Below are 27,492 nucleotides of genomic sequence, written 5' to 3' on the forward strand. Positions count from 1 at the left end.
TTCTGTGTCCTAGAGCACACTTTAAATAAAGAAACTGCCACAGCCCATTGATTTCAAGGAACCCAGCCTTTGTAAAGAGTATCTCTAGAAAAGTAAAACACATGAACTGTAACACTGTCCAATATGTAGCCTAAGCCCTGAGTGTTACTACTGCTTAAGTCACAGAGACAAGACCCTAGATTGTTTTCAGTAATGTGTCCCCTACTCTCCCCCATAAAACACACACACACACACAAGCACACATACACACACGCGCCTCTGTCTAGAGCTCAGCTGGTCCCTATTTGGTAATTACCAGTCAGATACAGCCTAGATTCTATACTATGAATGGTGTGTGTGTTTGAATTTAATGTATCTTCGTTCTCACCTGAGAGAAGAGGGTTTGGGAGTCAAGAAGTATGACTTGGAATTCAGAATCAATCACTCAGCAAATCGGGGACCTCAGGCAAGTAAGTCAGTTCCTTGCACTGGACCTCAGTTTCTTCTGTGGAACAAGGGAATGGGACTGAGAGCTCTCACAGTTCTGTAATGTCACAGTGTGTGAATGGACTGATCACAGAGCAGAACGAGCAGACCTTAAAGGTCTGCTGAGTGCTGAGTGTCCTGTCCATTGCCTCACAAGGTTGCATATGTGCCAATCAGCAGTACTCCATCTATGAGAAAGATGGTAAAATCATCGTTGTCATCATCATCTGTGGATTTATTATCACAACTCCCTTATCTGCATACTTACAAATAGTGAAGTTTGAATTAAACACAATGTATAACTGGATTACTTATCAGTTGTTAAAATACAGAGGAAAAGACCCTCTTCCATCTTTCAATAGACTGTCTCAGAAATCTCTGTCTTTACCAAAATGAAAGCATTGGTTTTAAACAGCACCGGCAACATCAAAAAATGACTTGGGAGCCCTCTCAGCCACCCTCCTCTCTAGGTCACAGTGTTGTGAGGTGGGCCCGTGGCAGGGCTGGTGCTGCAGCTGCTTGTGATGAAATTATGCAGGTTGGTTCTGGTCTTTATATCCATTTCAAAGCAAATGGAACATTACAGGAACAATTACAAATAATTGAGATTGTAAGATTGCCAAGATTAAATTCTAGGTAGGATACAAAATATGTTTTAATGCCACTTTAGTCCTTTTCCATTTGGCAAACAAAACTTCTTGGCTGGCCACCATGACTTTCACAATAACATGGTCTAGCATGTGGCCCAAGCTTTGAGTGTTTTTGCTCAAGTCACAGAAAGGAACCCCTAGAGTGAGAGACTGCCAAGCCAGCATTTTGGGTAGCCCCGCCTTTCCATGCTCTCTTTACTTATGGTGATTTTCTTCCTGTTTCTCTGAGCTTGTCATTAGGGCCTTCTTGACTGTCCAGCCCCCGCCCTCCATGTGACACCAGTAAGAGCTTCTGCCCCATTTTCCTGTCTTTATACCTATACAGCCACCCTGCTAGGCATCACCAGTTCCTCATCAACATTATTGTGCCAGCCCCTGACATGCTGTTAAGACAACCAGGAGTTTAGTCCATCTTACGTTGTAATGAATAATAATTACTGTTGGATGCTATCAATCACCTCTGCAGCTCCCAGTCACTACTTGGAACATCCTGTGTTCTCTAGTTTTACATGGTTCCAGGGTGACATCATTTTTTTCCATCTTGTCTATTACAGACTTGCATTCTTCTTTGGTTAGCTACATCTACTAATTCTTCACTTTTTTTCATCATGGTAAAGTATTCATGCTGATTTATGGTAGCACAAGCCAAAAGGAGTCCTTTATGGCATTTTCACTTTTCCTCTAAATTTAGTTATTAGTCAGACGCTAAGCCAGTGTATCCACTTACTTTTGGTAAGAGTGCTTTCCCTTGATAAAATACAGGCAAATAAGTTTTCATTGATTTTTACACAGTATTTACAGTCAAATTAAATTGTAGAATTTCTCATTCCAGCAATTGTTGCTTAAAATTTAATATAATTGTTTCCTTAAAATTTGTTTTTATTGTGGAAATTTTCAAATCTACATGAACATATAGAGAATAGGATGGTAAACCCATAGACACTGTCATTTAGCTTCAACAATTATCAACACTTGGCCCATCTTGTAAAATCTATGGCTTACTCCCCATCCCCCACTGCAACCTTGGATTATTTTGAAGCAAAACCCAGAAATTACATTATTTCACTAACAATGTACTCATTTTTTGATGTAAGATATTATATATATTTTAAGAATTATGCCTTTGCATGGTGCACAGCAGTTAATCTGTGGTCAGATTTATTCTCAGCATTTTGTAACTAATCACTTATTAGTTTAGTGAGTAACCATTCAGACTTCTTTCTCTTCTATGTAAGTGTATAAATATAAATACACAGACAGGTTTTTTTTGTTTGTTTAAGAGGGGGATCATACTAAAGACTTTATTATAAAACTGCCTTTTTCACTTATAAATAAATTATAGAAATCTTTCTGTGACAAAGCAGAGATCTGCTGCATTCTTTTTAACAGCAGCAGTGGATTCCATTAGATATGTATGTCATATTTTTTCTAACCTATCCACTCTGATAGATACTTAGGTGTCTTTTAGTTTTTTCTGTTACAAGCAGAGCTGAATGAACATCATTGTACCTCATCTTTGCATGCCTGTGTATTTCTGTAGGATAGGTTTAGAAAAGGAATTGCTGGATCAAGGATCTTCTGAGATAAAATGGAACATTTGTGAGAAGAATGGCTCTGCCCTGTTGTTTCGTACTGATAGTTTGCTCTAACCTGTGCTCAGAGCTCCTGAGTGCAGATTTGAGGATCAGACTAGGTGGCATTTGCACTTAAAGTTTGAGGAAAGTTGGGAACAGCATATTTGTTTTGAAAACCTAAAAAGTAAGTGGGTGTGTCAGAATGCTGGGCAATGAGGGCCTTTATGCATAATTGACATCTCTAAGACCTTGCAGAAGTGGGAAAACCAATGAAAGAGATTGTTGCCAGGCTACAAACTTCAACAGAAGGCAGAAGAGATGGGTGGACAGGCGGGGCTGCTGGGCTGTAGGTAAAGGACAATATGATAACAGTAACAATTCTTTACATTTGTACAGCACTTTACAGTTCACACGGGGCTTTTCTAATTTAAGCTACACAATAACCCTGTGCAAACATATGAGCAGCCAAAAATATACCATAGAATTTCTGTGGGTGGACATTCTGGATTCTAAAATAGTGAAAATGTGGGAATAGTGTTAGCCCATAAACCACTGGACAAAATCCACTGACCAAACCAAAATGTTAAGTAAGACTAAGGAAGGTGCAGCAGTTGACAGCCACTGCCCCCGCCCCCCAGCCCCATCAGAAGTAGTGGAAGCTTCGACTAGCCACATGCTGATATGCATCACCCCAAGAGCGTGGAATGGATCACACTAGCTGTGGGAGAGCCACTTGGGGAACTTGCCTGTGTGCACATTCCCTGATCTTTCCCCAAGAGATCTGGATTCAGTGGGTTTGAGGTGGAGCCCAGAAATAAGTCATTTTATTAAGCTCTCCTAATGACGCTGCTGAGCAGCCAAGTCTGTGAATCACTGTTCTGGAAGAGTCTCTAAGACTGCAGCTAGAGAATTTTACTCTGGGTCTATAGCATGGTGGACCTGGGTAAAGGAAAAGAAGACCAGCCAGTCTAGTTGGATAAGTAAGTGTTTTGACAAAGGGGGAGCGTCCTGTGAATGTTATTTTTAAATACTGTTTTTTAGTTTTTACAAAGTTCCACAATAAAGGCTGTTTTAAAATGTGAATTGGCCTGGGGGGCTTGTGTTGCTATGGACAGAGTCCTGGCCTAGAGAGGCAACCATTTTAGAAATGGCCAAACCCTGGACTTCAAGTTAGAGGACCCCGGTAGGAACCCAGCTTAAGCATCTCCCAGCATCTCCCAGTGTATGACCTTAGATTGTGACCTCATCTCTCTGAGGTTCACTTTCCTCCTCTGAAAAATGCACTTCTTCGGACACTGCGATGGCTTTGACATTCTCATTTTTTCCTCTTTCTGCTGTCCCCATCCATCCTCCTCTTGTGGTCTTCTAGTCTGAGCTAGCTCTCAACCTTTGATTGAATCTCTCCTCCTTTATCAATCTCTCCTTTATGTTTCCAGATTGCCTACAGAAGCCAAGAATGTAAGCTTTTGTGTGAGTGGGTATGTTTGCATGAGTAATTGTAATATATTTGGAAGACATGCATAGGTGTACAAAGCATGCATATGTATGTACATGAACTTCCTGCTTACTCTCCATACCAGGAAACTTTTGAGCTCTTCATTGTTTCCCTTCTATCATCTTTCTTCATCTTTTCTGGAAAATGGATTTATGAACTAACCTGGCAACTAAGTGTTTAAAGTAACCTACAAAAATATTCACCAGCCTAAATGTTCACATTTATACATGTCTTTTCATGCCACAACATTTAAATTTTCCTTTAATGTTCTTGTTGCCCTTTGTCATAACTTTGTAATCACCTTAGTGGTAAATATTGATGCTCACCTTTGAAACTGAAATGTTGTAAAGTAAAAAGTAGAGCAAATGGACATAAGAAGAAATTGATACTAGGCTAACGTGGAGGTTGAGATTTCAGACTTTTCTATATCTGTAACCAAGCTGATTTTGGGGGGAGGATGAGGTAATTAGGTTTTTTTGTTTGTTTTTGAATAATGGAGGTACTGGGGAATGAACCCAGGACCTCGTGCATGCTACAAGCATGTGCTTTATCACAGAGCTATACCCTTTCCCCCAAGTTGACTTGTAATTTAATAGGGAAACTGGTTGCACTTGGGTATTTCCCTTACTGAATGTCTACAAATGCACCATGTGAAAAATGATAACCACTGAACCCCTTTTTCATTCCTTTGTAGTGAAAACATTATTCAACCCAGCTCCTGCCATGGCTGACCTGGACCCCAGGTTCTACACCCTCTCAGATGTGTTCTGCTGCAATGAAAGTGAGGTAAGGATGGAAGGTTTTGCTCATGCCTTGAGAAACAAAAGACCTTCATGTAAATGAATAAAGCAAAGAATCAAGACTAACCTTATCAATTAGACTGCATGTGAATTCTTGGGCATAGTTGAAAGCAGATTTTTTGGTTGACTGGGAGGTAGAGAAAAGGAAACTAGTGAGTCCTAGAAGAAAAAGGATTCCCTGAATCATACCCATAATTGGGTACTTATCAAACCTCAGCCAAGTTTAGTCCCTGCCCCTGCCCTCATACGATCTGTTCTCTTTTTTAAGCATTACATATTCTATGGACTAATTAGTATAGTATTAGAGTTGCCAGAGTTAGCTAACAAAAATGGGATGCCCAGTTAAACCTGAATTTCTGATAAGCAAGGAAAATATACTAAACGTACTTATACTATAAAATTACTTGTTATTTATCTGACATTCAGATTTAACTGAGAATTCTACGTTTTATCAAGCAGACCTAATTAACGTGCAGACCTAATTAACGTGCAGCCCTTGGAACATTTGCTACATTCTGTTGTGAAGACCCTGTGATTGCACTGGTGGACAGACATAGGTTCTCCATTGATGCCATGAGAGCCTTTGGTACCCTCTCAGTCCATCTGAGGGTCATAATACGCATCTCCACATAAAATCTCTTATCAGTATATTCATATTGTGCCACTCAGTCTGAAGCATTTCAGGAAGAAAATTTCAATATTTCTTCCTTTTATTAGACTAGCACTCTCCCCCAACACTAGGAGGCAAGACATATACAATGCAACATACAGAGAAAGAAAGTTTATAATTAATGAACTATAATAATAGTTTTCCATTTGGTGCAAAGACTGAATGAAGGTTTCTAGGATTTCCTGACCTGCCTTTTTGTTAATTTCACCCCAGAAAATAAAGGAAACAAGAAAAAAGACTGCCACAAGGAAACTAATTTTAAGAAGCCACAATAGATTATGCAATATTTTTGAGCAACCACCATGGCCAGGCATTGTGCTAGGAAAAAGGAATTGTGGGAGATAGGGACCATTTCACAATAAGAAGTTAGATTACCTTCAACTGCCAAACTGGCTTAGATTTCCCTGCTAGACTGTTACAGAGCATCTCTATTTATTCTTCAAACACTCGTCACAGCTCAAATTGCTTATTCAATAACTCTGTCTTCTCCTATGAGGGTATGGACATCTCCTATTCACTCTTATATCCCCAATGGCTATCTATTGCTACATAATAAATTACCCCAAAATTTAGTGGCTTACAACAGCAGTAATTATTTATTGTCCCTCATGGATTCTCTGCATCAGGAATTAAGACAGGGCACAGCATGGCTTGTTCTCCTCTACCATATCTGGGGTCTCAGCTGAAGGACTCAACAACTGAGAGCTAGAATCATTTGAACCTTCCTTCAATCACATGCTTGCTAGTTAGTTGACGCTGCCTATTGGCCAGAATATTTACACACAGCTTCTCTTTATGGCCTGGGCGTCCTCACAATATGGTAACTGGGTTCTATCGAGATCCAGTCTCCTGAGAGAGGGAGAGTGAGAGAGAGCACGACAGCCCAACAGAAGATACGTTGGCCTTTATGACTTAGCTTTGGAAGTCACATAGCATCTCTCCCCACCACCCCATTCTACTGACTGAGGAAATTCCACCCCGGTACCCAGCCTCTCAACAGAAGATTGTCATTGTCACAGTGCGAAAAGAGCGTGTATGATGTGATATATATGGATAGTTATCTTCAGAAACGATCACCTGTTATATTGTACTTGGCACATAGCTTGCACCTAGTAAGCATTAGTAAGTGCTCATTGAATAAATAAACAAATGAACTCTGGTCTTTAAGGAAATTAACCTCAAATACTTCATGGGAAAAAGAAAAAGTTTAAAAGCTTAACATTCTGATGGATGACTTCTAATCATGACAACAATGTAAGTTCATGCTTTAAGATACTCCCTCTGTGCCGCACTCAAACCACTGATGTATAAATAAGTAAAAAGAGACAATGAAAATCTACTCACAAGCTCAAAAACAAGATAAATAGCTCCACAGATCAGAAATGGAACAGAATCACTGAGCATTCAGCCCTAGATGTGCTGTACTCCAGTCCCAGAAGCAGACATAGATGGCTGCAGGTTTGCCTCCTTTGGGTATTGGGCACTGAAAGCATGCCGCTCATGGCAGACGGGAGCGGTGCCCATGGCTGGAAAGCAGAGATGCTGGGCTAAAGCTTCCCTGCTAAGGAAAAAGGGTGGAGGAAGCTGCTATGCCTGCTGCCTGAGGCTACAATATATATAAAGCTCCCAACCTGCAGAGATAGGAGGGCAGAGAGACTGCCTCTAATCAGGAAGGAAACCAACCCACTGGTAACTTAGTGACTGGATTGGCAATATTGTTAATAACCCCAGAACAAGAACTCCCTGTTGCCAACATATCACCTGGCTGTGGTTTAGAGACCCTCAGGGACCTGGTGGGTGCAGCTGTGAAACCACTAGAAAGGCAGAGATAAGCCTGGTAGGGGGTGAAATGTGCCTAATCTCCAACTCACTATTAGCAGAGTAAGCCTGCAAATGAAGAAACATAATGCGGCAATAGATCCAGCAAAATCAACCATCTGAAGATGGATTGGCCCAAGGTGAAATTCAAATAATAAAATAATTCCAAAAAGACTTTAAAATAAGTATGATTAACTTTAACTTCCTTAGAAGTTAGAGAAATGAAGGACAGCTTGAGGGGCTTCAATATATGTCAAACTGAAGTGAAGGAAGAAGAGATTGGAGGGAACTGAAGAGAAGCTGTATTAGAGGAAAAACTGCAAGGTGTTTTCTAGAATTGAGAAAAGGCATGAGCCCTCAGATCAAAAGTGTATTAAAAGTACCACATAAGATAAACATTAACTCTCTACTAACGTACATTTTAGTGGAACCACATAAGATCAAGGTTTAATAAAGATAAAAATATTTTTAAACAACCAGAGGAAAAAAGATTACTTATAAATGTCAAGAATATCCTATACTTCATTGCTTGTGAAAGGGGAAAATGGGAAAAGCCAAAGTGTCCATGAAAAAGAGAATGGATTTTTAAACCGTAGCATATTTGCAGTATGGAACACGGTATGGGTTTTTTTTTTTAAAGCTACGTATGTCAACACAAATTTTACAATGTTTAGAGGAAAAGCACATTGCTAAACAATACATATGGAAGATATCATTTAACTTCTTCAAAGAAAAATATCAAAAGCAAATAAAGTAAAATTTAATAAAATAAATTCATTAAGTTGAGTGGGAGGTACATGGGTGTGTGTGCATTATTTTTCATGTTCAAGATTTTTCATTAAAGAATATTTGTTTAAAAGGTTTTCAAAAACCACAAGAAATCAGTGTTTCTGAAAGTAAACCATCCAACTCAACACACAGAAGTGATCCCAATAATGAAGATCAATGCAAACCTTGTAAAAAGAAAAAAGAAAGTGGCCTCACAGGATAATCAGCCAACAGACTGAAAGGGCCTGGGGAAAGGATGGCGAGGGGGGATGTGTGGTCAAGTTAATGAAACCCGTGCTACTGGGAAAACTGATGCCAACAATGCGTAGACACTGTGGAATGATCTAGAGGCAACATAAAGGATTCATCTGGGCATGTTCAGAGCAAGCAGAGACAGGGATAGACCCGTTCTTAAGAAGAGATAGTATGTGATTAAACTGTAATAAAGAAAAGACCGAATTTAGTTTTAAACTTTTTAAGTCAAAAAGTAGCATATAATTCATCTAGTCCAGTGAATTTGCAACTGCCTACCCCAGGACCATAAAGGTTCCCGGGAGATGCTGGACAGGAGCCAAGGGGATGAGGAAACAGGGCTGCCGCCCCTCGCCCTTACTTCAGCCAGAGACATTTTAATATTCTGAGAGAAAACTACTGATCCTCTCCAAGTCCCTCATTTTACAGCTTGCATGTGACCTGGGGAAGGTTCCAGGGTTGGTGAGTAGTGGATGTCTCGGAATGTCAGTGCAGTGCTTTTTCTGCTACATATCAGAGCCTCTCCTACTCCGCTTCCATCCTCTCAAGCAAAACAAACAAACAAACAAACAAACAGAAGAAATGAGTGGTCTGCAAACTAGTAATATGAAAAATGCATCATGGTCCAAGAGAGGCCTAAAACAGTTTAGGCGTGAAATTTATGGGTATGATTCATATCAAAATCATTGGCAGTAACCTCTTCCTTTCTTCTTTCTTCCCTCCCCTCTTCCCTTCCTTCTTTTATAGAATTCTCTTTGCTCTCCCTAACTCTCTCCACCTAAACAGTTATTAACATTCTGCTGCATTGCCTTCCCCTTGCTCCATGTGTACTTATTTTGGTTTTGGTTGAATTACTTGAGAGTAATTTGCAGACATGATCCCTCACCTCCTAAATACTTCAGCGCGCATCTCCTAAGAGGAACCACAATACCATTAGGAAAATTATCAGTGATTCTCTACTACCATCTGATATTCAGGCCACTTTCAAATTTCCCCAGTTGTCTCAAGAATGTGTTTTATAGCTAGTTTTTGTGATTATTGTTATTGTTTTATTTTATTTATTTTCCTGAGCCAGTGTCCACCAAAGTGCTCCACTGCATTTGTTATATGATAAAGAAGGGAGACATTTTCTGGAAAAACAGAAGAATCTAATTTACAAGTGGACCCAAGCTACTTCTTCCCACAACTGTTTCTTTTCCCTTTTGTGTGTTGCAGGCTGAGATTCTGACCGGCCTGGAGGTCAGCAGCCCAGAGGATGCTGGGAAAGCAGCGCTGGTGCTCATGGAAAGGGGCTGCCGGGTCGTAATCGTCACCTTAGGTGCTGAAGGATGTGTGATGCTGTCACAGACAGAACCTGTCCCAAAGCACATCCCTACAGAGAAAGTCAAGGCTGTGGATACCACGGTAGGTTTTCAATTTCACAATCTCTTTTGGCTCTTGAAAATCGTCGTTTAGTAACCAAGATGCTGCACCTGAATTTTTAGATCCTGAGGTAGAGGCCCTAAGAGGAAATATGGTGGACGAGAAGAACAACCAGGCAGGGGAAGTGTGTCTTAACCCTCTCTAACCCACTGTGGGGCTTTATTCAAGTCACTTTACCTCTCTGAGTCAGTTTCTTCATCCATAAAATCAGAATATCAATAAAATTATACCCATATTACCCATATTCATTCATTCATTCAATAAATCAGTATTTATTGTCTCTGCCCTGGGGAGGGCCTAGATTTGAAATGATAAACAAATCACCCGGGCTTACAAGCCTCTGGTGTGGAATGAAACAGCAAGGAGCACTGGTTAGCAGAACCCGTTCTGGTAGCCAGAGGATAATAATAGCATTTCCTGCACACTTCCTGTGTCTCTCCTGCATACATCTCATTTAATCTTTACAACAGTTATATGAGGAAGGTACTGTTATTATCCTCATTTTACAGATTTAGAAACTTGCTCAGGATCGTCATGCAAGGAAGTAACAGAGCTGGAGGTTCAAAACTAAGCCTGTGGATTCCACCGACACTCTTGTGTGTGGGGCCGTGTTAAGGACAAGTGGGTTAAGTGAATGAGTCACAGCTACAGAGCTGGGATGAAAAGGAAACAAATTAGAAAAAGGCTCAGTATTCCCCTAAAGCTGGCGAAATAAAAATTATTTGTTCATGGCCTAAAGTAGAAAAGTAAGTAAATGTTGGGGACAGGAAACTAGAGTTGAGGAAGAATAAAAATTTTAGGGTATTTATTTATAAGAAACTGACCTATTATTATTAATAAAATATGTTTGTTTGCTTAGAAAAGACTTTAAAATGTGGGTCCTTTATCAAAAAGGAAGTCTGAGGGCATTTGATGAAGTTTTGGATGCAAATATGCTTTGAAAATAGATAAGTGCAAGGAATGTTTCTATTCCATGAAATTATGTCCTGATTGCCTTTCAAATGTGCTTTATCAGGAACTTGATAAACTACTTGGTAGAATGTTATTCTTGTCATATTTAGTTATTTCTGAAACCATTAGTTTTTCTGTTTTGTCAAGGACAGTAACCTGAATTTGAGAGGATCCTTAGTTCTGAAATCAATCCTGCATTAGACTAAAACTATTCCAGGTCCTGAACTATAGTAGAAATGTTTGTTTGTCTCTTGCTAAAAATAAAATGAAGGGTCCTCGTGAAGAAGGTGGACCTACATGGCTACCCAGAAGTAGCTCAGCCTCTGCTTTCAAAGTCTATGTCAGTCATGATTCCTTTTGCTCATAAGCACCAGGAGCACAACTCAAAAGGCTTACACAGAAAAAGGGATTTATTTGGTGCACATAACTGGAAAGTTCGAAGGTACAGCAGAAGGCAGAGGCTGAACCACGTCATCAGGACTCACTCACTCTCTCCCTGTCAGCTCTGCTTGCCTTGTGGTGGGCTTTGAGCTCAGACAGGCCCCCTCCAGGTGGTGGTCCCTGGCAGCTCCCTCCCCACTCTGTGCCCCACATTATGTCGCCATCCTTGGTGTCAAATAAAAATCGAAGAACTCTTATCAGAAGATGGGAAGTGAATGGTGGTCCGACAAAAACAACCCATGCCCACCACAGAACACTCGTGTGGAAATGCACTGCTTGGGCATGGGACTAAGTGATGGAGAAACCAGCCTTAGAAACTCTCAAATTCAAATCAGTAGTAATAATCCTCAGAGTAATTTAATGTTGAAGGACTGGATTTGATAGATCATAATGATTACAACTTTGAGCATCTGACATACAACTGTGGGCACCAAGAAGCTTTTCACACTTTGTTGATACTGTTTTGTGCCTTTTCATTTGGTTTCTTAGCACTTGCAGTTAATTTGTAAGTTTCAGGAGAGGTGAAACACAGTGAGAGTTCAGAGAACAGATTGCTTAATCCTGGGAGGCAGGAGAGAAAAAATAGGATCAGGAAGATCAGGACACTGGATCAGGATCGGCAAGTTTTTTCTGTAAAGGACCAGATGGTAAAGTTTTAGGCTTTACAGGCCATATGCACACATGCTCTGTCTCAGCCAATCAACTCTACCATGATAGCATGAATGCATCCATAAACCACTGTGAGTGCTATTGAAACTGAGTTGGTATTCGTCTAAACTAGATTGAGTTAAGGTGTTAATTGGAATTACCAGTGCAACCACTAAGACAAGAACAACAACAACAAAGAAACCTGAAAGAAACAGGAGGATTAAAATGGTACACTGGAAAATACCTATTTAACACAAAAGAAGACAGTAATGGAGCAAGAGAGGAATAAAGAAGTTAGTGGAAGATATGCTATTGTAACCTGGGACAAAACTAAGACAGAGGAAGATATGGGATCCAGGAAACAGGCAATGCAAAGGAAGAGAGAAGTCCGTGATGGTGAAGGAAAGTTCCAGGACAAGAACTACGCAGGAAGCCCATGCCAGGCAGTCCAGATTGGAGCAGGAGAGTGGTGGCCTCTGGAAGGAATGTCTTTCAGAAAGAAAAAAAAAAAAAAAGGAAAGAGAAAGACACAGTGGAATATCCATTGTGTTTGATATATGCCCAGAGATTTTTAGCTCCCTTGCAGAATTGGAGGATGAGGTAGTAATTAATATGTAGAAAACTGAGAGGGGGGTACTAAAAAAGAAAATGTGTTCCTCTATCTCATCTGGAGTCTGAGGGGAAAAGGTATAATTAAGTAAATATAAATTTTGTACACTACATGGCTCTGAATGCATAGTCATAACAATGTAAGTGCCAATTATTGATTTAACCAAAAATGGAGATTATAATCATATTGTGAAAATGGAAGGATAAAGTGAATGTGTATTTGTGTGCACACTGGGGAAGATAAGAGAATTAAATGCTCAGCTTCCATAGTTGGAATTCAAAAGAGAATATCTCAAACAGATTTTTTAATAAAACAGTGGTATAAGCATACTACCAGAAATAGAAGATAAATATCAGACAAAACCGGTAAAAGAATTTAAAGTATTTGCCCCACAGAAATGGGAGTAGAGAGGAAGGAGGCATTTACACTTAAGCCTTGTCTTTTTAAACTAAGTTCTTATGAGCAGCTTGGGTGTTTTTTTTTTTAAATGACAAAACACAATGAGATACATTTCATACCTACTAGGATGGTTATAATCAAAAACAGATGATAGCAACTATTGACTAGGATATGGAGAAACTGGAACCCTCAAACATTGCTGATAAGAACATAAGGTGGTGTAGCCACTTTGGCAGACACTCTGGAAGTGCTTCAAAAAGTTCAATTTAGAGTTAACAATATGACTCAGCAATTCTACTTCCAGGTATACAGCCAAGAGAAGTAAAAACATGTTGCACAAAAACTTACACACAAATGTTCACAGAGTGTTATTCGTAATAGCCCCGAATTGGAAACAACCCAAATTTTCATCATCAGATGAATGGATAAACAAATCATGGTATTTACACAATAGAATATTATTCAGCCATAAAAAGGAATCCTGATACATGCTATGGCATGGACAAACATCCAAAACATTACTAAGTGAAAGAAGTCGGACATAAAATGCCACATACTGTATGCTTCCATTTATATGAAATATTCAGAGTAGGTAAATCTATCGCAGCAGAAAGTGGACTGACAGTTGCTAGAGGCTGGGGAGAAGGGGCAGTGACTGCTAATGGGTACAGGGTTCCTCTTTGGGGTGATGAAAATGTCCTAGAATTAGATAGCGGCGATGGTTGCACAACCTTGTGGATATACTAAAAACCACTCAATTGTGCAGTTTTTTAAGGGTGAATTTTATAGTAGATGTATTATATCTCAATTTAGAAAACAAAGAACAACCAAAAACAACAGAAAGATCCATACTGAATCTACTGAATGGGCACTCAGAATCCACCCCCTGCCCCGTGGAACAGCCGTGACACAGAAAACAAGGGTAGTTACTTTCTGGGTGTAGAATCTCCCGCAGCTCTTGTATGCTGTCTTTATCCTCTCATCCAGCACTCTCATTATTAAAATTCTTGCCTGTTCTGCACACAGCTGTTTGGCCTCTTCATAAGTCTAATAGAGAGGAGCTAACCCACTCGGTGAGGTGAGGAACTCCCAGGGAGACATTTTCTTCTGAACAAATAGGCTCCTTCACTTTCCTGCCAGGAGGTATAACTTGCTCTCAGGCAGTGTGTAACCTTCTCGCTTTTCTCCTCCTTGTCATCCCCTACGATGTACACCTTAACAAAAAATCATGCTGTGCAACCTAAATATATCCAATTTTCATCTGTCAATCATACTTCATTAGAGCTTGGGGGGAAATGAGTAAATCAGGGATGGCGTGGTTGGTAGAGAACTCTTGAGTTAGTTGGCACGCCATCCACCGGGGACAGTGTGCCCTAGAGGGAGCCGTCGCCCACTCTGCACCCGTGCCTCTGCAGACTGCCATACCCGGCTTTGCCTCAGTGTTAATAGCTGGATGTATTGCTTCTATTTTTACATCCGTTTTTCCCATTGCACGAGACTGAGATGGTGGCAGTAGCTGCAGATGTCCCCAGCTCAGTTTGGAAGACATGACAGTTGTGTCTCTTTTCCCATCTCTATATGTTATCTGAATCTCAGCCTCAGAATGATGTGGCGCTCAAGTCCTCACCCAAGTCCTTCCAACCTGAAGGTTAGAGGCTTCTTGTGTTCATGATGGCACTGAATATTCACTCCATAGTCAGAGTTACACACATATAACCATGGTGATATTTTAGGATTATTGTGATAGTAACATAAAATACTGTAACATTAATGATCCGTGGTCTGTAAGCTCTAAAATTCTTGATTTATTAGTTGCTTTTCTACATAGAAATGGTTAAGTCCCAGAATCTGCACTGATACTCTTAATTTCAAGAATTTCGCCCATAGACTCAATCTGCTGTCTCAAGAATCACTTGCTTTGTAATAAATCATCATAATTCAGGGTATATCAGTAAGCTGAGAGTAGTCAAAAGCCAGAGGTATGGGTCATTCATCTGCCCTGTTGTTTATTCCTCTTTCTCCCTGTCCATTACACTCCAGTCCTGCAGTATTCCCAGTTGTTGGTGAGGCACCAAGCAGCATCAGCCCAGCTGCATGGGTGCCCCCAAGGGACAACCCAGGGCTTGAGAATCAGCTCCAAACTAGAGATTGCACCAGTAGGAAGTGGAATTGCTTCTGTTAGAGTTTGCATAGAAGCACTCATGAGGGCGGGGCGATTGCTGGGGCCGGTGGGTTGCCCACAGTTTTCCAAGGTAAACTCTCCGTGGTATATGCCCCCCTCCCTGGGGTCTGGCCTTCAGCCATCCAGGCTGCTCTCAAGGAGAGGCTCCCATTAATCCAATTCTGAGGTACCATCCAGAATGACAGTTCAGTCTTTGAAAATCCAACATCTGAAGGTCCATTGTTTCTATCTTGGTGTGACCGCCCCCCACCCAACCCCACGCCATCTTCTCCTCCTCAGTCCCCTGGCCAGTGGAAAGCCAAACTACTTTTGTCAGATGTAATTAGAATCATTGACTTTAGGTGCTCTCAAGAAGTTGTTTCTCAAGTCCAGCAAACTGAGGTCCTGTTTCCTGCTTAGCCCTCATCTTGCCAACAGGATCAAGTACTCACCAGCTCTCACGTGGCTCTGCCAATGGTAGTCTCTGTGACACACCTTAAACTGTATTTCTCAGGCAAACCACTCTTTCTTTCTCCTACCTCCTTCTTTCTAATCAGCACATACATTCTTTGCATTTGTTAAGAATTGGTAGCATTTCTGAGGGGGTTTTAGAGCTCAGAAGCCATTTAGTCCTTGAATAGAGACTTTGCACATTTCTGTCCAGAAACTTCTGTTATAGCCAAGATGTTTGAATGCCCCTCACTGTTCATTGCCTATACTTGAGAAAGGGTTGGGCCATGAAATACTTGGGTAAAGAATGAGAGTATCTTGGGTGCTGAAGAGACAACTATAAAATAATAAGGCTGACTTTAACTGTCATACCAATTTATTACCCAAGAAATGACTATATTTCCTTCAGATTTTTGACCTTAGGAGAATTAAGTAATTTTGATACTGATAATACTCAAAGCACCTTGGGAAATCCTCTTTTAGAATTGCTTTGAGAGCCTTCATCACCTTTACCCACACCTAATCAACTCTATTGGTTTTTTTCTCTTTCTACTCCTGAAATTAATACATGTTTAGTCTTCAAGAGGAGAAAAGATCAGAGAACATAAAAAAGTATAAAAAAGAAAGTCAGATATCCATGATCCTACCATTTAGATGTAACCATTGTTAACATTTTAGTATAAACCCTTCCAGATTTTTCTATGCATATTTTGAATATCTGCACTTTTGAATATCTGTTAACAGCACACTTGAATTTTGCAACAGCAGAGGATTAATATGTCTAATTGTGGGAAGGCTCTGCAACTCAAAAAAATCAAACATTTCTTTAGAATAATGTAAATAGGCAATTCACTGAAGAAAAAATTTAAAAAAATAAAGAAATGAGACAATGTTCAACCTCATAAGAAATCAGGAATATGCAACTCAAAATAACAGTGAGATCTCTTTCACTGCCCATCAGGTCAGTGAAAAATGAAGATTGGTAATGTCACAGGCTACATAAATTAGAAAACACATACTGTCATACAATCCTGGTGGGAATACAAATTCATAGAATGTTTTTGGAGGGCAGTTTGACAGTACCAATTTTTAAAATAGGTTTTCCCTTTGAGCTAGTATATCTCCTTCTAAGATTCTATCCTACGGAAGTATTCACATATATAAATATTTGTACAAGAATGTTTATTTCAGCTGTTTGTAATAACCAAAAAAACCTGATCTAACAGGTCTACATAATCATCAGTAGGAGAAAGCCAAATGATAATAGTATGGTGCCAGTGATTTAAAACTAACTCTAGCTATCTGTAAGTAAAAGCATAATTTAAAATATGAAAAGAAAAAAAACCCCACCAAACTGTTTCCCATCACTCACGGGAAGGGGACTAGGCTGGGGGATAGTATTGTTTGCGTTTCTCCATAAGCCTGTATTTTTCAAGTATTACTTTGAAATTTGGAGTAAATATGACTTTGGGACATAGCAAAAAACTATTTGGAGCCACATCTAGCAAATAAGATAGATGATACCATTTCTCAAAGGGCAAACAGGGCATTATTCTCACAAAGGAGCCAGATAGGCCACAAATCACTCTTGGTCTCATAAAGAACCTCTCAAGTATTCCCAAATCTCTATATAAGGAGGCTGAGGAGCCCTTTGACTTAGGATGACCTCTAAATGGATAGAGTCCCAATGCCAAAGAAACTGATCCACATGACCTTCAGATCCACAGCACTTGAGCCTCCTTAAATCTGGATATTTCTCTACACATATGACACTTTTTTCCTTAATCTTTCTAAAGAAACAATTTCCCTCAAAAACATGTTATTTTATACAGTTTCCTTTGGAAATATCAGAATAAATGTCAAAGCTGCACTGTTTCTGTTTGTCACTCAAATGCACGGCAGATCTTCAGAGATACTTCACTCATGTTCAAGTTTCCTTTCTGAATGAATCTGCTTATATATCTCAGCTTAACTCTTTAGTCATCATTCTCACAGTTAATAATAGAATGAATGATCAGACTTTGGCTTTCCCATGTTTCTTGATCTTTGGTTAATGGATGACCTGGAGGAATTGTAAAAGGGGGCAGGCCATAGGTGATGCCTCTTGTTGAGCACATGAATAGTTCATGTACTTCATTGTTCACCTGCCTCCTATTTGAAGCTTCCTGAATGGAAGGGCTCGTGACAGATGGAGCATATGCAACACAATCTTTTGGACTGAATTGTGCTCCCTTCAAATTTATATGTTGGAGCCCTAACCCTCAAGGTGACTGTATTTGAAGATAGGCCCTATATGGAAGTAATCAAGATTAAATGACATTGTAAGGGTGGGGCTCTGCTCCTACAGGATTAGTGTTCTTATAAGAAGAGACACCAGACAGCTCTCTCTCTCTCTGCACATTCAAAGAGGAGGCCACGTAAGCACACAGCAAGGTGGTGGCCTCCTGCGAGCCAGGAGAAGAGGCATCAGAATGAAACCTATCTCACCAGCACCTTAATCTTGGACATCTATCCTCCAGAACTAGAGGAATACATTCTGTTGTTTAAGCCACCTAGTCTGTGGTGTTTTGTTATGGAAGACCAAGTAGACCACCACACACAAGAAAGCAAAAGAGCGTGCTGCAGAAGCGACCTAAAGTGAATGCTGACAAGTCAGCTGTTCTGTGAGGAGAAAATAAGCTGAAGCAAACTAACAGGATCAGCCTGAATCACCTTTTCTGGTGAAAATTCTCAAAGGTTTTGCATATGGTTCAGCTGTAACCATCAATCCCAGTGGCTAAGGGCCGATGTGAGAGCAGAGCTGTCCTGGGTCCTAATCCTGACTGAGCAGTAACTAGCAGGCAGCTTTGCACAAATGACTCCTTATGTTTGGGGCTCAGGTTGTACATCCAAACATGACATGTCTGGAATGGGGGATCTCTGAGGCATCTTTGACCTATGAGATTCCCTGATTCTTACAGATTCTTGGGGACGTGAGAATCCTTTGGCTAATAAAGAAAAGCAGGACACTGCTCTAAGCCAGGCATTGTGCTGGACTCTATGCAATTTTCTCACGTGCTTAGAACAACCCTGCTAGATGAGTTAATGCCCACTTTAGAGAGGAGGAAATTATACTCCCAAAGGTAAACAACCTGCCCAGAGTCTTACAACTGGTAAGTTGGAAGAGCCAAGAAATTGGTTCTAGGTCTGTCTTTCTGTCTGCTTGACTCTAACATCCATGTTCTCTCTACTGCACCCTCTTGGTCTGGTGGCAGTCTGCCTAGTGTCCAGCCTCTCCTGTTTGGCATTCTAGCACTGACTCTCCTTGTCACTTCTTATGATATAGACTTCTGTAAATTGTTCCATTTCTCTAGATCTTCAGAAGCTTCCAGATCTTCCAAAACCACTGCCTGCTTTGTGCAGTACAGTGCTGCCTCACCTAAATGCAATAACCCATGTATAGCCCTTAGAACAGCACCTGGCACATGAAAGCACTCACTACATCTTGGCACTCACTAGTAGGTCCCTCTGTGTCTAGATGTTCACTTTACCTGGATCTTTTGGGGTACCAGGTAGCACAGACGAGGAGCTTGCATCACTCACCATTACACAGGGTGGGTATGACCTTCACTCTGTACATTACTGGACAGAAAACCAAGTCCCACTGTCATTCAACTCCAGCATCTTCCTATACAGGGCAAGGAGCTGGATGGTAGGTGGTGTGGCAGGATGGTGCCATTCCAGATATCAAAGGTTCAGTCACAGATCACATTCATTCATTCTTGTGACTGAATGATCAAACCTGGAAGAGAGATACACCACTCCTAGAGACTGTAACCAAAACATCTTTTCATTAAACTTCTTTATATAAGGGCCTGAATTGCTAACTAGAGAGGCTATGGGAAATGTAATTCTTCTTTTTCAATTTTCCCAAACTATTTCTCCAGTTTCAGGAATGAAAAAACACTCCTCCTTCCCTACCTAGCAAACTCCTACCCATCCTCAAGGTCCAGCACAGAGTTATTTGGGGGCAACCCCAAGGTTTAATACAGTGCTTGGCATATAATAAAAGGCCCTCCTGAAATAACAAGAGTTCTAGTTCCTTCTGGGAAAGTAACCAGTGTGTGTAAGAGTCACTTAGCCTCCCTAAGCCCCAGGGTTCTCAGGGCACTAGAAGATCTATAAGATTCCTTATATTCCTTCAATTCTATATTGAATATGCCAAGGGAAAGAATAAATCTCATATACAAATGCTATTTTTTAATGATTTGTAAACAAAATAATTACCCAGTTCCATATTTTAAAATATATCCTTAGGTTGTTTTACCTGCAGTCATAGAAAGGCCAGGTCCCCCCAAAAAAGTTACAGAGGGTAAATGACATCTCTGAAATTGGCATCCTAGAATAAAGAAAACTCATATCCAAAGGAGGCTCTGAAACAGCCATCTTAACCTTAGGAATGATACCAGTAACTGGGCATGATGTCTGTGCAAACTCTGCTGACTCTGACTGCCAGAAAAGGTGAAGATGACAAAAAGAAGTTCACTGACTATTTAAAAAAAAAAAAAGGGGACAGAGGACAAAGTAATTGCTAAAGAGACTGATCGACAGGCACAAGACATCTGTCATGCCAGGGGGCCATATTAACTCTATCACATTACTTCCACATTAGCAGATCACCTCATTTACTAGCTAATCAGGCAGAATTAAATATTTTAAATTATCTTTCCTAATCCTGCATGTGATCAGTTGAAAACCCAGGGCTCTAAAAATCTAATTGTAACTGCTTACCAGAAATGTCATCTTCACTTTGAGGAATTGAACCAGGGCCAGATACAAGGCTGTTTTTTCCCTTTTCCTAAAGTACTGTCCCACAGCCAGGACAGGACTTTCATGTACACATCCCTGGTGCCTGACATCTGAGGGGTTCCCCAGGGGACCTGGGAACCCTGCCTCTGCTTCAGAACTCATAATGGCCAGAGACTAAAAGAAGAGCAGTGGTAGTGGAGAAGAGGGGCTTGGAGGTGGAGGTAGGATGTAGAGGGTTAAAAAAGAAAAACTGTTAAAACCTTAGCAAAAGTCAAGAGAGCAGAATCTAAATCTAGATTTAGAGTGCTCTGTGGGCCTAGAAGGTACCTAATTGAATGGACAGGAAATAGTCCCTCTCCCAGCAAGAAGGGATGGTATGGGGTTGTGGGAGATTAATTACCCATCGACAATTAAGACTTCTTGTGAGGAGGGTATAGCTCAGCGGTACAGTGCCTGCTTAGCATGCACTAGGTCCTGGGTTTGATTCCCAGTACCTCCACTAAGAAATTAATTAATTAATTAAACCTCATTACCTCCCCTCCCAAAACAAGCAAACAAAAAAAAGACTTTTTAGCTTCTGACGCCTAAGCTCTACTTTCCCCTGCTCCTTAAGTGTCCCAGACATCAGTGTGATAGCAGGGCAGTGAGCGAGTAGTCTGCTTCTTGCTCATCTTCCTAGGATGCTGCAATAATGTTCTCAGCAGCGAAGCTGCCAGGACTGTGCTGTAGGTCTCCTAAGTGGTTTCCATTGTGTGAAGGTGTTTCTTGGGTAGGCCTGGAATTATAAGGAGGCGAAAAAAACCATTTGGAGCCAAACTGTAGAGCCCAGTGAGTTGGAGCCATGCCCGTTGCCCTCAGTGCCCATTACTGTTGATAAGAGGTAGACATGGAAATGAGAAAACAGCTGGGTGATTCATAGCTTGCTGAACATCTGTCTGCCTTTTGTGTGAAAGTTTGTGTGTGTCTGGTTAGCAGTGTGCAGACTTTGTGTATTTTCAGTGTTGATGATGTGTGCTTCAGGTGAATAATCTCTGTTTGTGCATGGGCGGGTGAGTAAAACTGTACTACAGTGGGACAGAGTTTAAAGGGGTAACTAGTCACTCTCACTTTCCTCCTCTTACTTCCATTCCTTTTAGTGATTCTTAAGAATTCAGAGGACGTAACGGTAGTTCATTTCCTTTTTTAAAAAATGGGGGAGGGGCACTAAGTAAGATGCTTATTATTTCTCAGTCAAAATAAATAAATCATTCTACCAGTCTCAGTGGTTCCTCAGCATTTTATTTTTTTTTTGAGCCCTGACTCACCAAAGAGCTTAGACCTACTCCCATTAGAAACAGTTCATATCATCAGTGAGTCTCTGCCTGTGTCTTTGCAAAAAATAAAATGAGATGAAATGCTCTGGTGATCCCTGTGTACCTTCTATTGGGCGTGCCTGGCTGCCTGACACCCCTATTTGGTGGGGATCACTGGTCTATGCAACAGAGAAACATTTGGAGCAGAAACTTATCCTTCATTTAAGTAAATAACATTTGAAGAAAACTCTTTTGCAACATAATGCTAGTTCAGATAGCTCGCCCTACCACCTGTGCCCTAGACACTCGCTTACTCCTGATAGAAACACAGCCTTCAGGAGACTACACACTCTCCCCCTGACAAAGTGACAAAGCAGCCAGTATGTGCTGAATTTGGGTTGTGTAGACAAAAATACCAGGTATTCCAGCCAAGGCGCTCAGAGTTTGCTGTGAATCATCCACACCAGCTTTCAGCAGTTAGATTTGCAGAACAATTGCTCAGTTCCTTCCTTCGTTTTCACAGTGTAGACCTGGCCCAAGACCCAAGAGTGAAGCAGCAACTGTAAGGAAACAGAAACTTAAATAACTCAGAGAACCCTTTTATAACAGCAACTGCCTGCTGACTTTGTGGCCTAACAGCTCAAGCAAGAAAGGATATAAATACAGTATTGTGCAATGACTAATTACTCAAAATGTTGTGCATCAGCAGAAGTGGAACCTGTGGTTGGTGCTAATATTATCAAATGCCTTGGCTGTTTAATAATCCTGTAGCTCTGTATTATTTAGCATGCAGTTTTCGTGGAGAACAATGATTTTATTTCAAGTACCTCTCACTGAAAAAAAAAGCAGCTGTTAGAAGACGAACATTTGGCAGAAAATGTTTTAGCGGAATCTTCTGTGTGATACTAAATCATATTGGATTAACTGTTTTCTGTCTAGAATAGTGGAGTCAAAAATTAAAAAGATCACTGACCACAGAAGGCAAGGCCAGTCTTTAGAATCCAGTGAATCACTAACAGACATTTTAGTTTTAAGTGCCATTTATTCACCAATATATCAAGTTATTTATATACAAAGCTTCCATTAATAGTGCCTGAAGAATGGGCCTTTTTTATTCCAATTGCAGTTCATACTCAAGATTCTACTTCTCTTTCATTAATAATGGAATTCTTTAAATTATAGAATAAATTAATACCCCACAGACATTTTGGCCAGAATGGGGTTTTTTTAACCAGTTTTGAGTCTCCACAGGCCATTGTGTGTGGCTGGCCAGACAGAAGAGCAGTGAGGGCTGTGCCAGAGAGTGGCCCTGCCGAGCACGCGCCAGCCCTGCCCCTGCAGAGGCACCGGGGCAGCCCCGGGCTCCTGGGCTCATGGCCCACCCACTCCCAGGTTGACAACAGACCCTCACAGGTTTTTCAGACCCCAGCCACTGGAGAGGAAGTGACATCATGACGTGGCTGCTGGGCATTGCCATATTCAGCCAAAGAGCATTATGATCCAGCTACTTTCATGTGGCCATGTTGATTCAGGAACATTTTCACTTGAAATTATTATTACCTCAACACAATTCTCCACTTTTCTAAACTAACAAGCAAAGTACAAAGCATAGAGTTTCACCCTATCCCCAGTTTCCATTCCTGGGGTGGAGTGGGTGATGGGAAAAGATTAAAAATGGAGGGGTTTCAGAGATGGCTAAGGATTGCTTACAGGATAGCGCTAGCTCAAAACAGCTTCATCAGAGTGCTCATTTCAGTACTGGTGTGACTGGCCAGCCCAGAACCCATCAACAACCAGAAGCTGAGAGTGGACTCTGAGACACTGAGTTGGGCCCCATATGGAGCCAGCAGACGACCTGTCAATACAGACCATTAGCTTTCTTGGACCAGGAACATGTCACCAATAACGAAGCCAGATCAGTTCATGGCGCTGACCTCAGAGGTAGAACACCACAACCATGTACATCCAAGGGGGAAGGCTGGGACAGGCGAAACACGTGGCAACAGGCTGGCAAGTTCTTTCGCCTTTGACTCAACTTTAGATCAAATCCAAGTTGATGCAGTTATTATGATCATCGTACTCTTACAAACTGTCACTAAATACTAGTAGGGTACCAATCAATGCAGAATCTGGCAGTTGTGGGCTGAAGGTTGGTAGAGTTTTTCTTGTTCTCTAGTAGTTGAATTTTAATCAATATGTTGAAAATTGAAAGACCAGACTCATTTTTTAATACCACCTACAATCTTTTGGGGCAGTGAAATGCTGCCTTGCACGTATATTACCTCACCTGACTTTGATTTTGCACTCAACCTCCCATTGATCCCTGTCTGTTTTCATCCATCTAAATGAAAGAAGGCTTTTGCCCCATAAACCTCATTCCAGAAGGAAATGCATAATTCAAGAAAAATACTGATGTCAAAGAAGAGAAGGCACACCAATTTGTGTCAGCAGTTGTTATAAATTAAAGAGGAGTACAAGGAGAATTTAATATAATGTAGAGTTGGAAATAAAATTAGAACCAATATTTAGGCAGTCCTCCACTCCTTTTTTCCCCACTGTGACATGAAGGATTGACTCCCAGCTTAAGTACCTAATGTAGTTCATTTTTCTTTTCTGCTACGATTTTTCCCCTATAAAATGCTGCATGTTTACCTTTGGCATCCAAAATTAGACCTTTTCACTTTTTCCATTCTAATCGCAACAGAAAAGGTAGCATAGGAAGAGTCAAAGTTTTCCCTTCGTCTTCTAACCCATCATGTTTGCAGCATAGAAAGGACCCCACTCTACCAGCCTGACTAGTTCAACTGCCGTAAATAACTATTAATTCTTCCTTAATATTGATTCTCTCTAATGTGGGTGTCGCCTCCATGGATTCTTTTGTTTTTCTAAAGCTGGAAGATAAAAGGTTGATAATGAACATCTCAGACATGTATGACCGTGCTACTGAACATGAGAAGAATTCTTTAGCAAGCATCCAAAAGGAGTAGTCCCATCAAACTGCCATTATTCAGAACCTTTTTGGAGCGCTTTATTAAAATTTCCCTCAGAGCCAGTGATGTTCCTTATAGTCACCCATTGTGTTTGGCCAGTGGTGGAATTCCCTAACTTGATCTCCCATCTTAATCACTGGACTTGGTTGTAAATGATTCACTCTTTCCAGAAATTAATTCCTTAGGATAGTGGTTCTTAAAGGTACAGCCCTGGACCAGTAATACCAGCAACACCAGGGAGCTGATTAGAAACACAAATCCTGGATCCCACCCCAGATTTAATGGATCAGAAACTTTGGGGGTGGAGCCCAGCAATCTGCTTTTTAACAAGCCCCAAGCAATTCTGATGCACACTCTAGTTTGAGAACCACTGACTTAGAAGATGAAATATTACCATCACTGAGGATATTCAAAGATGGTGCTACTGATTTTTAAGGTATTCCAAAGAACAAGCTTCAAAATCTTTTTGAGCACAGTTGGAGTACATGTATGGCCTCCCCCAGGGGACTGCTTTAATAGAGACTGGCCTTTCACTGAGACGCCACAGTTCTGCCACCTAGTTGTTAGACCATAAGCAAGTTCTTACAGTTGGTTTCTCATCTGGAAAATGAAAGGCCCGCCCTAGCTACCTCACCGGATTGTAATGAGATTCAGAGTGAATCACATCTACAAATATGCTCCGTAAATCAGAAAGTACTATGGAAAAGTGAAAGTCATGTCATTCTGCAGACAGGACTCTGGTAGTCTGAGCATTATGTCAGAGCAAAGGGCTGGAGAAAGGCCTGTATTTACCATTCCCTTGGCCAGATCCACCTTTTTGTCCAAATAATGACTGATTCATCTGCTTGGTGGATGTGCCTAAGATTCTACCATCTCACTCACCAACTTATGTGGTGTTAAGAGAGGAAAACCATTGCCTGACTACTGGCTGCAAGGGGCTAGAAAAATATATCCATTTCAGACATGCTATTTTCTAGGGAAAGCTCAGTAAAGATGGACTGTGGGCACTGCACTCTCGTGCCCAGGACCTGTCACACACTAGCAATGCAAGGGTCTGTACTAAAACCACCCATTTCAGCCCTTTGCTAGAGAGTCATGACCTTTAAGAAGGAAGCTAAGTGTCTATTGCCACATACTAGTCATTGCAGAGAGGACCAAACAGAAAATCCCCCCAGCAAACCAAATCTATAGAAACCAAGATTTAGAAACAGACCAGTTAATGTGTCTGTGCTTGAGATGAATGTGGGTGGCTCTTCCCTTAGAGGTTAGCCTTTACAAACAACTTCACCGTAGGAATTCTTTAACACTTAAGTTCCCGGTACGTTCGTAATTTACCTTTGAAACTCTACAGACTGTTGAGTGAACATATCTGGGCAGGAAGGAAGCTAAACCTGTTGCCTTGTGCTTGTTGGGAGTGCAGTTTTAGTAACAAAGAACAGTTCCCACTAGGCCAACATCAACCTCACTTTTCATACAAAGTGGCAGCTAAAATCAAGAGCTTCTGTATGAATGTAATTGGTTAATTATGATTAAATTATTGGTTAATTATGGGAAGATAAGCTGTTGGTTAATTATGGAATTAGAACAGGAAGTGATTTTGCTCAAAATGTGTGCCTATTTAACAAATCTGTAGAGACAGAAAGCAGATTAGTGGTTCCTGGGCCAGCGGCGAGTAGGGAGGAGTGAGGAGAGACTGTTAATGGGTCTGAGGTTTCTTTTACAGGAGACAAAATTTCCTAAAATTAGATTGTGGTGACGGTCGCTCAACCCTGTGAAAATCGTATACTTAAATGGGCAGATTGAATTATATCTCAATCAAACTGAAAAAATCTAACTCCTAATGAATTCTAGATCCGGGGAAAATACTGTGTCTGTTTAAAAGACAGAAATTAAAATCACATCAAAACTTTGCTGCGCGTGGTTTCATACTTGATCAATATGAAACAGTGATCATTTGAAATATATTAAGGCAGAAAATATTTGCTTTCTTTCAGTCAGAGTATTTTAAAAGCAATCTATCTCAGCCAAATAATTGAAATTTAAATGTAATAAATTAAGGCAGCTAATAGTGGAAGCCAGTCATGTACATTTATGACATAATGATCAGTCCATGTTCCCTCTACAGATTTATTTAGAAGAATCAGCTGCACTTACACAATAATGATAAGAAAAGTGGATTCTCAGTGTCCATGGTGATGCTCCTAAACTCATCTGGTTACAGGGAAGGCCGGAAGGTTGAGGATGGAAAGGACATGATGTCATCCTTATGATGTGAATATGCGCTGATAAGAAAAGAGAGAAATATTCAGATTTGCGCTGTGAAACGGAGCTCTTGTGAAAGCAGCATCCTATCTCGTGGTATGTTTACAGACTGATGGCTCAGTTTTGTCTGCCCAGGAGAGAACCTTTGCCCTTTCCTGCCTTGGAAGATAGGCCAGGCCACACTAGCTCTAATCTCCCTGTTAAAGTCCTCGCTCCAGGGCTTGGGGCTTGCCAGCGGCTTGCTGGTGGCCATGGAGAGTGTAGATTGAGGTAAACAGGAAGGGAACTGGCTGGGAAATGTAGGCATTTCTGGCTCAGTGGAAAGAAAACAGGCAGCTACCAACACCTGCCTAGCAAGCCTTGCAATTTGGCGGTTGCTGGTTAGGGCTTCTTAATGCACTGAAAGACCCTGACCGTTCTTTGCAGCAAGAGGCCCTACTCTGGGGTTTCTCACACACCTTTTTTTAAAATTACCACGCACCCACCCATCCACCCCGAGGAAACTTTTAAGAGATTTTTTTTTCCCAATTGTCTTCTTCTCCCATGAAATTTTAATACCACAGATACCCATTCATAGTCCCTGTCT

At 40.9% G+C, this 27,492-nt stretch overlaps 1 protein-coding gene and 1 long non-coding RNA gene across 5 annotated transcripts in view; one reads left to right on the forward strand and one right to left on the reverse strand.

Annotated features, from left to right (window-relative positions):
- RBKS (ribokinase) overlaps positions 1 to 27,492 on the forward strand; it is an 81,973-nt gene that overhangs the window by 39,726 nt on the left and 14,755 nt on the right. The window contains exons 6-8 of one of the 4 annotated variants that reach the window (XR_012059141.1): positions 4,879 to 4,970; positions 9,708 to 9,896; positions 26,770 to 27,002. Coding sequence is in view for 3 of the 4 variants with exons in the window: in XM_072937997.1 (XP_072794098.1) it covers positions 4,879 to 4,970; positions 9,708 to 9,896; positions 22,178 to 22,240 (344 nt within the window). In the remaining variant the exon portion in view is untranslated. Of the gene's footprint in view, positions 1 to 4,878; positions 4,971 to 9,707; positions 9,897 to 10,423; positions 10,694 to 22,177; positions 22,931 to 26,769; positions 27,003 to 27,492 lie in introns of those variants that run through there. The other 3 variants (XM_072937997.1, XM_072937998.1, XM_006197231.4) reach the window with 3 other exon arrangements.
- LOC140685753 (uncharacterized) lies at positions 21,621 to 26,921 on the reverse strand. Its single transcript, XR_012059142.1, has 2 exons — positions 26,799 to 26,921; positions 21,621 to 22,214 (listed from the first exon to the last, which is right to left on the reverse strand). It is a non-coding gene; the product is annotated as an uncharacterized lncRNA (long non-coding RNA).

This window comes from Vicugna pacos, chromosome 15 (assembly GCF_048564905.1).
Source record: "Vicugna pacos chromosome 15, VicPac4, whole genome shotgun sequence".
In the NCBI taxonomy this organism is placed as follows: Eukaryota; Metazoa; Chordata; class Mammalia; order Artiodactyla; family Camelidae; genus Vicugna; species Vicugna pacos.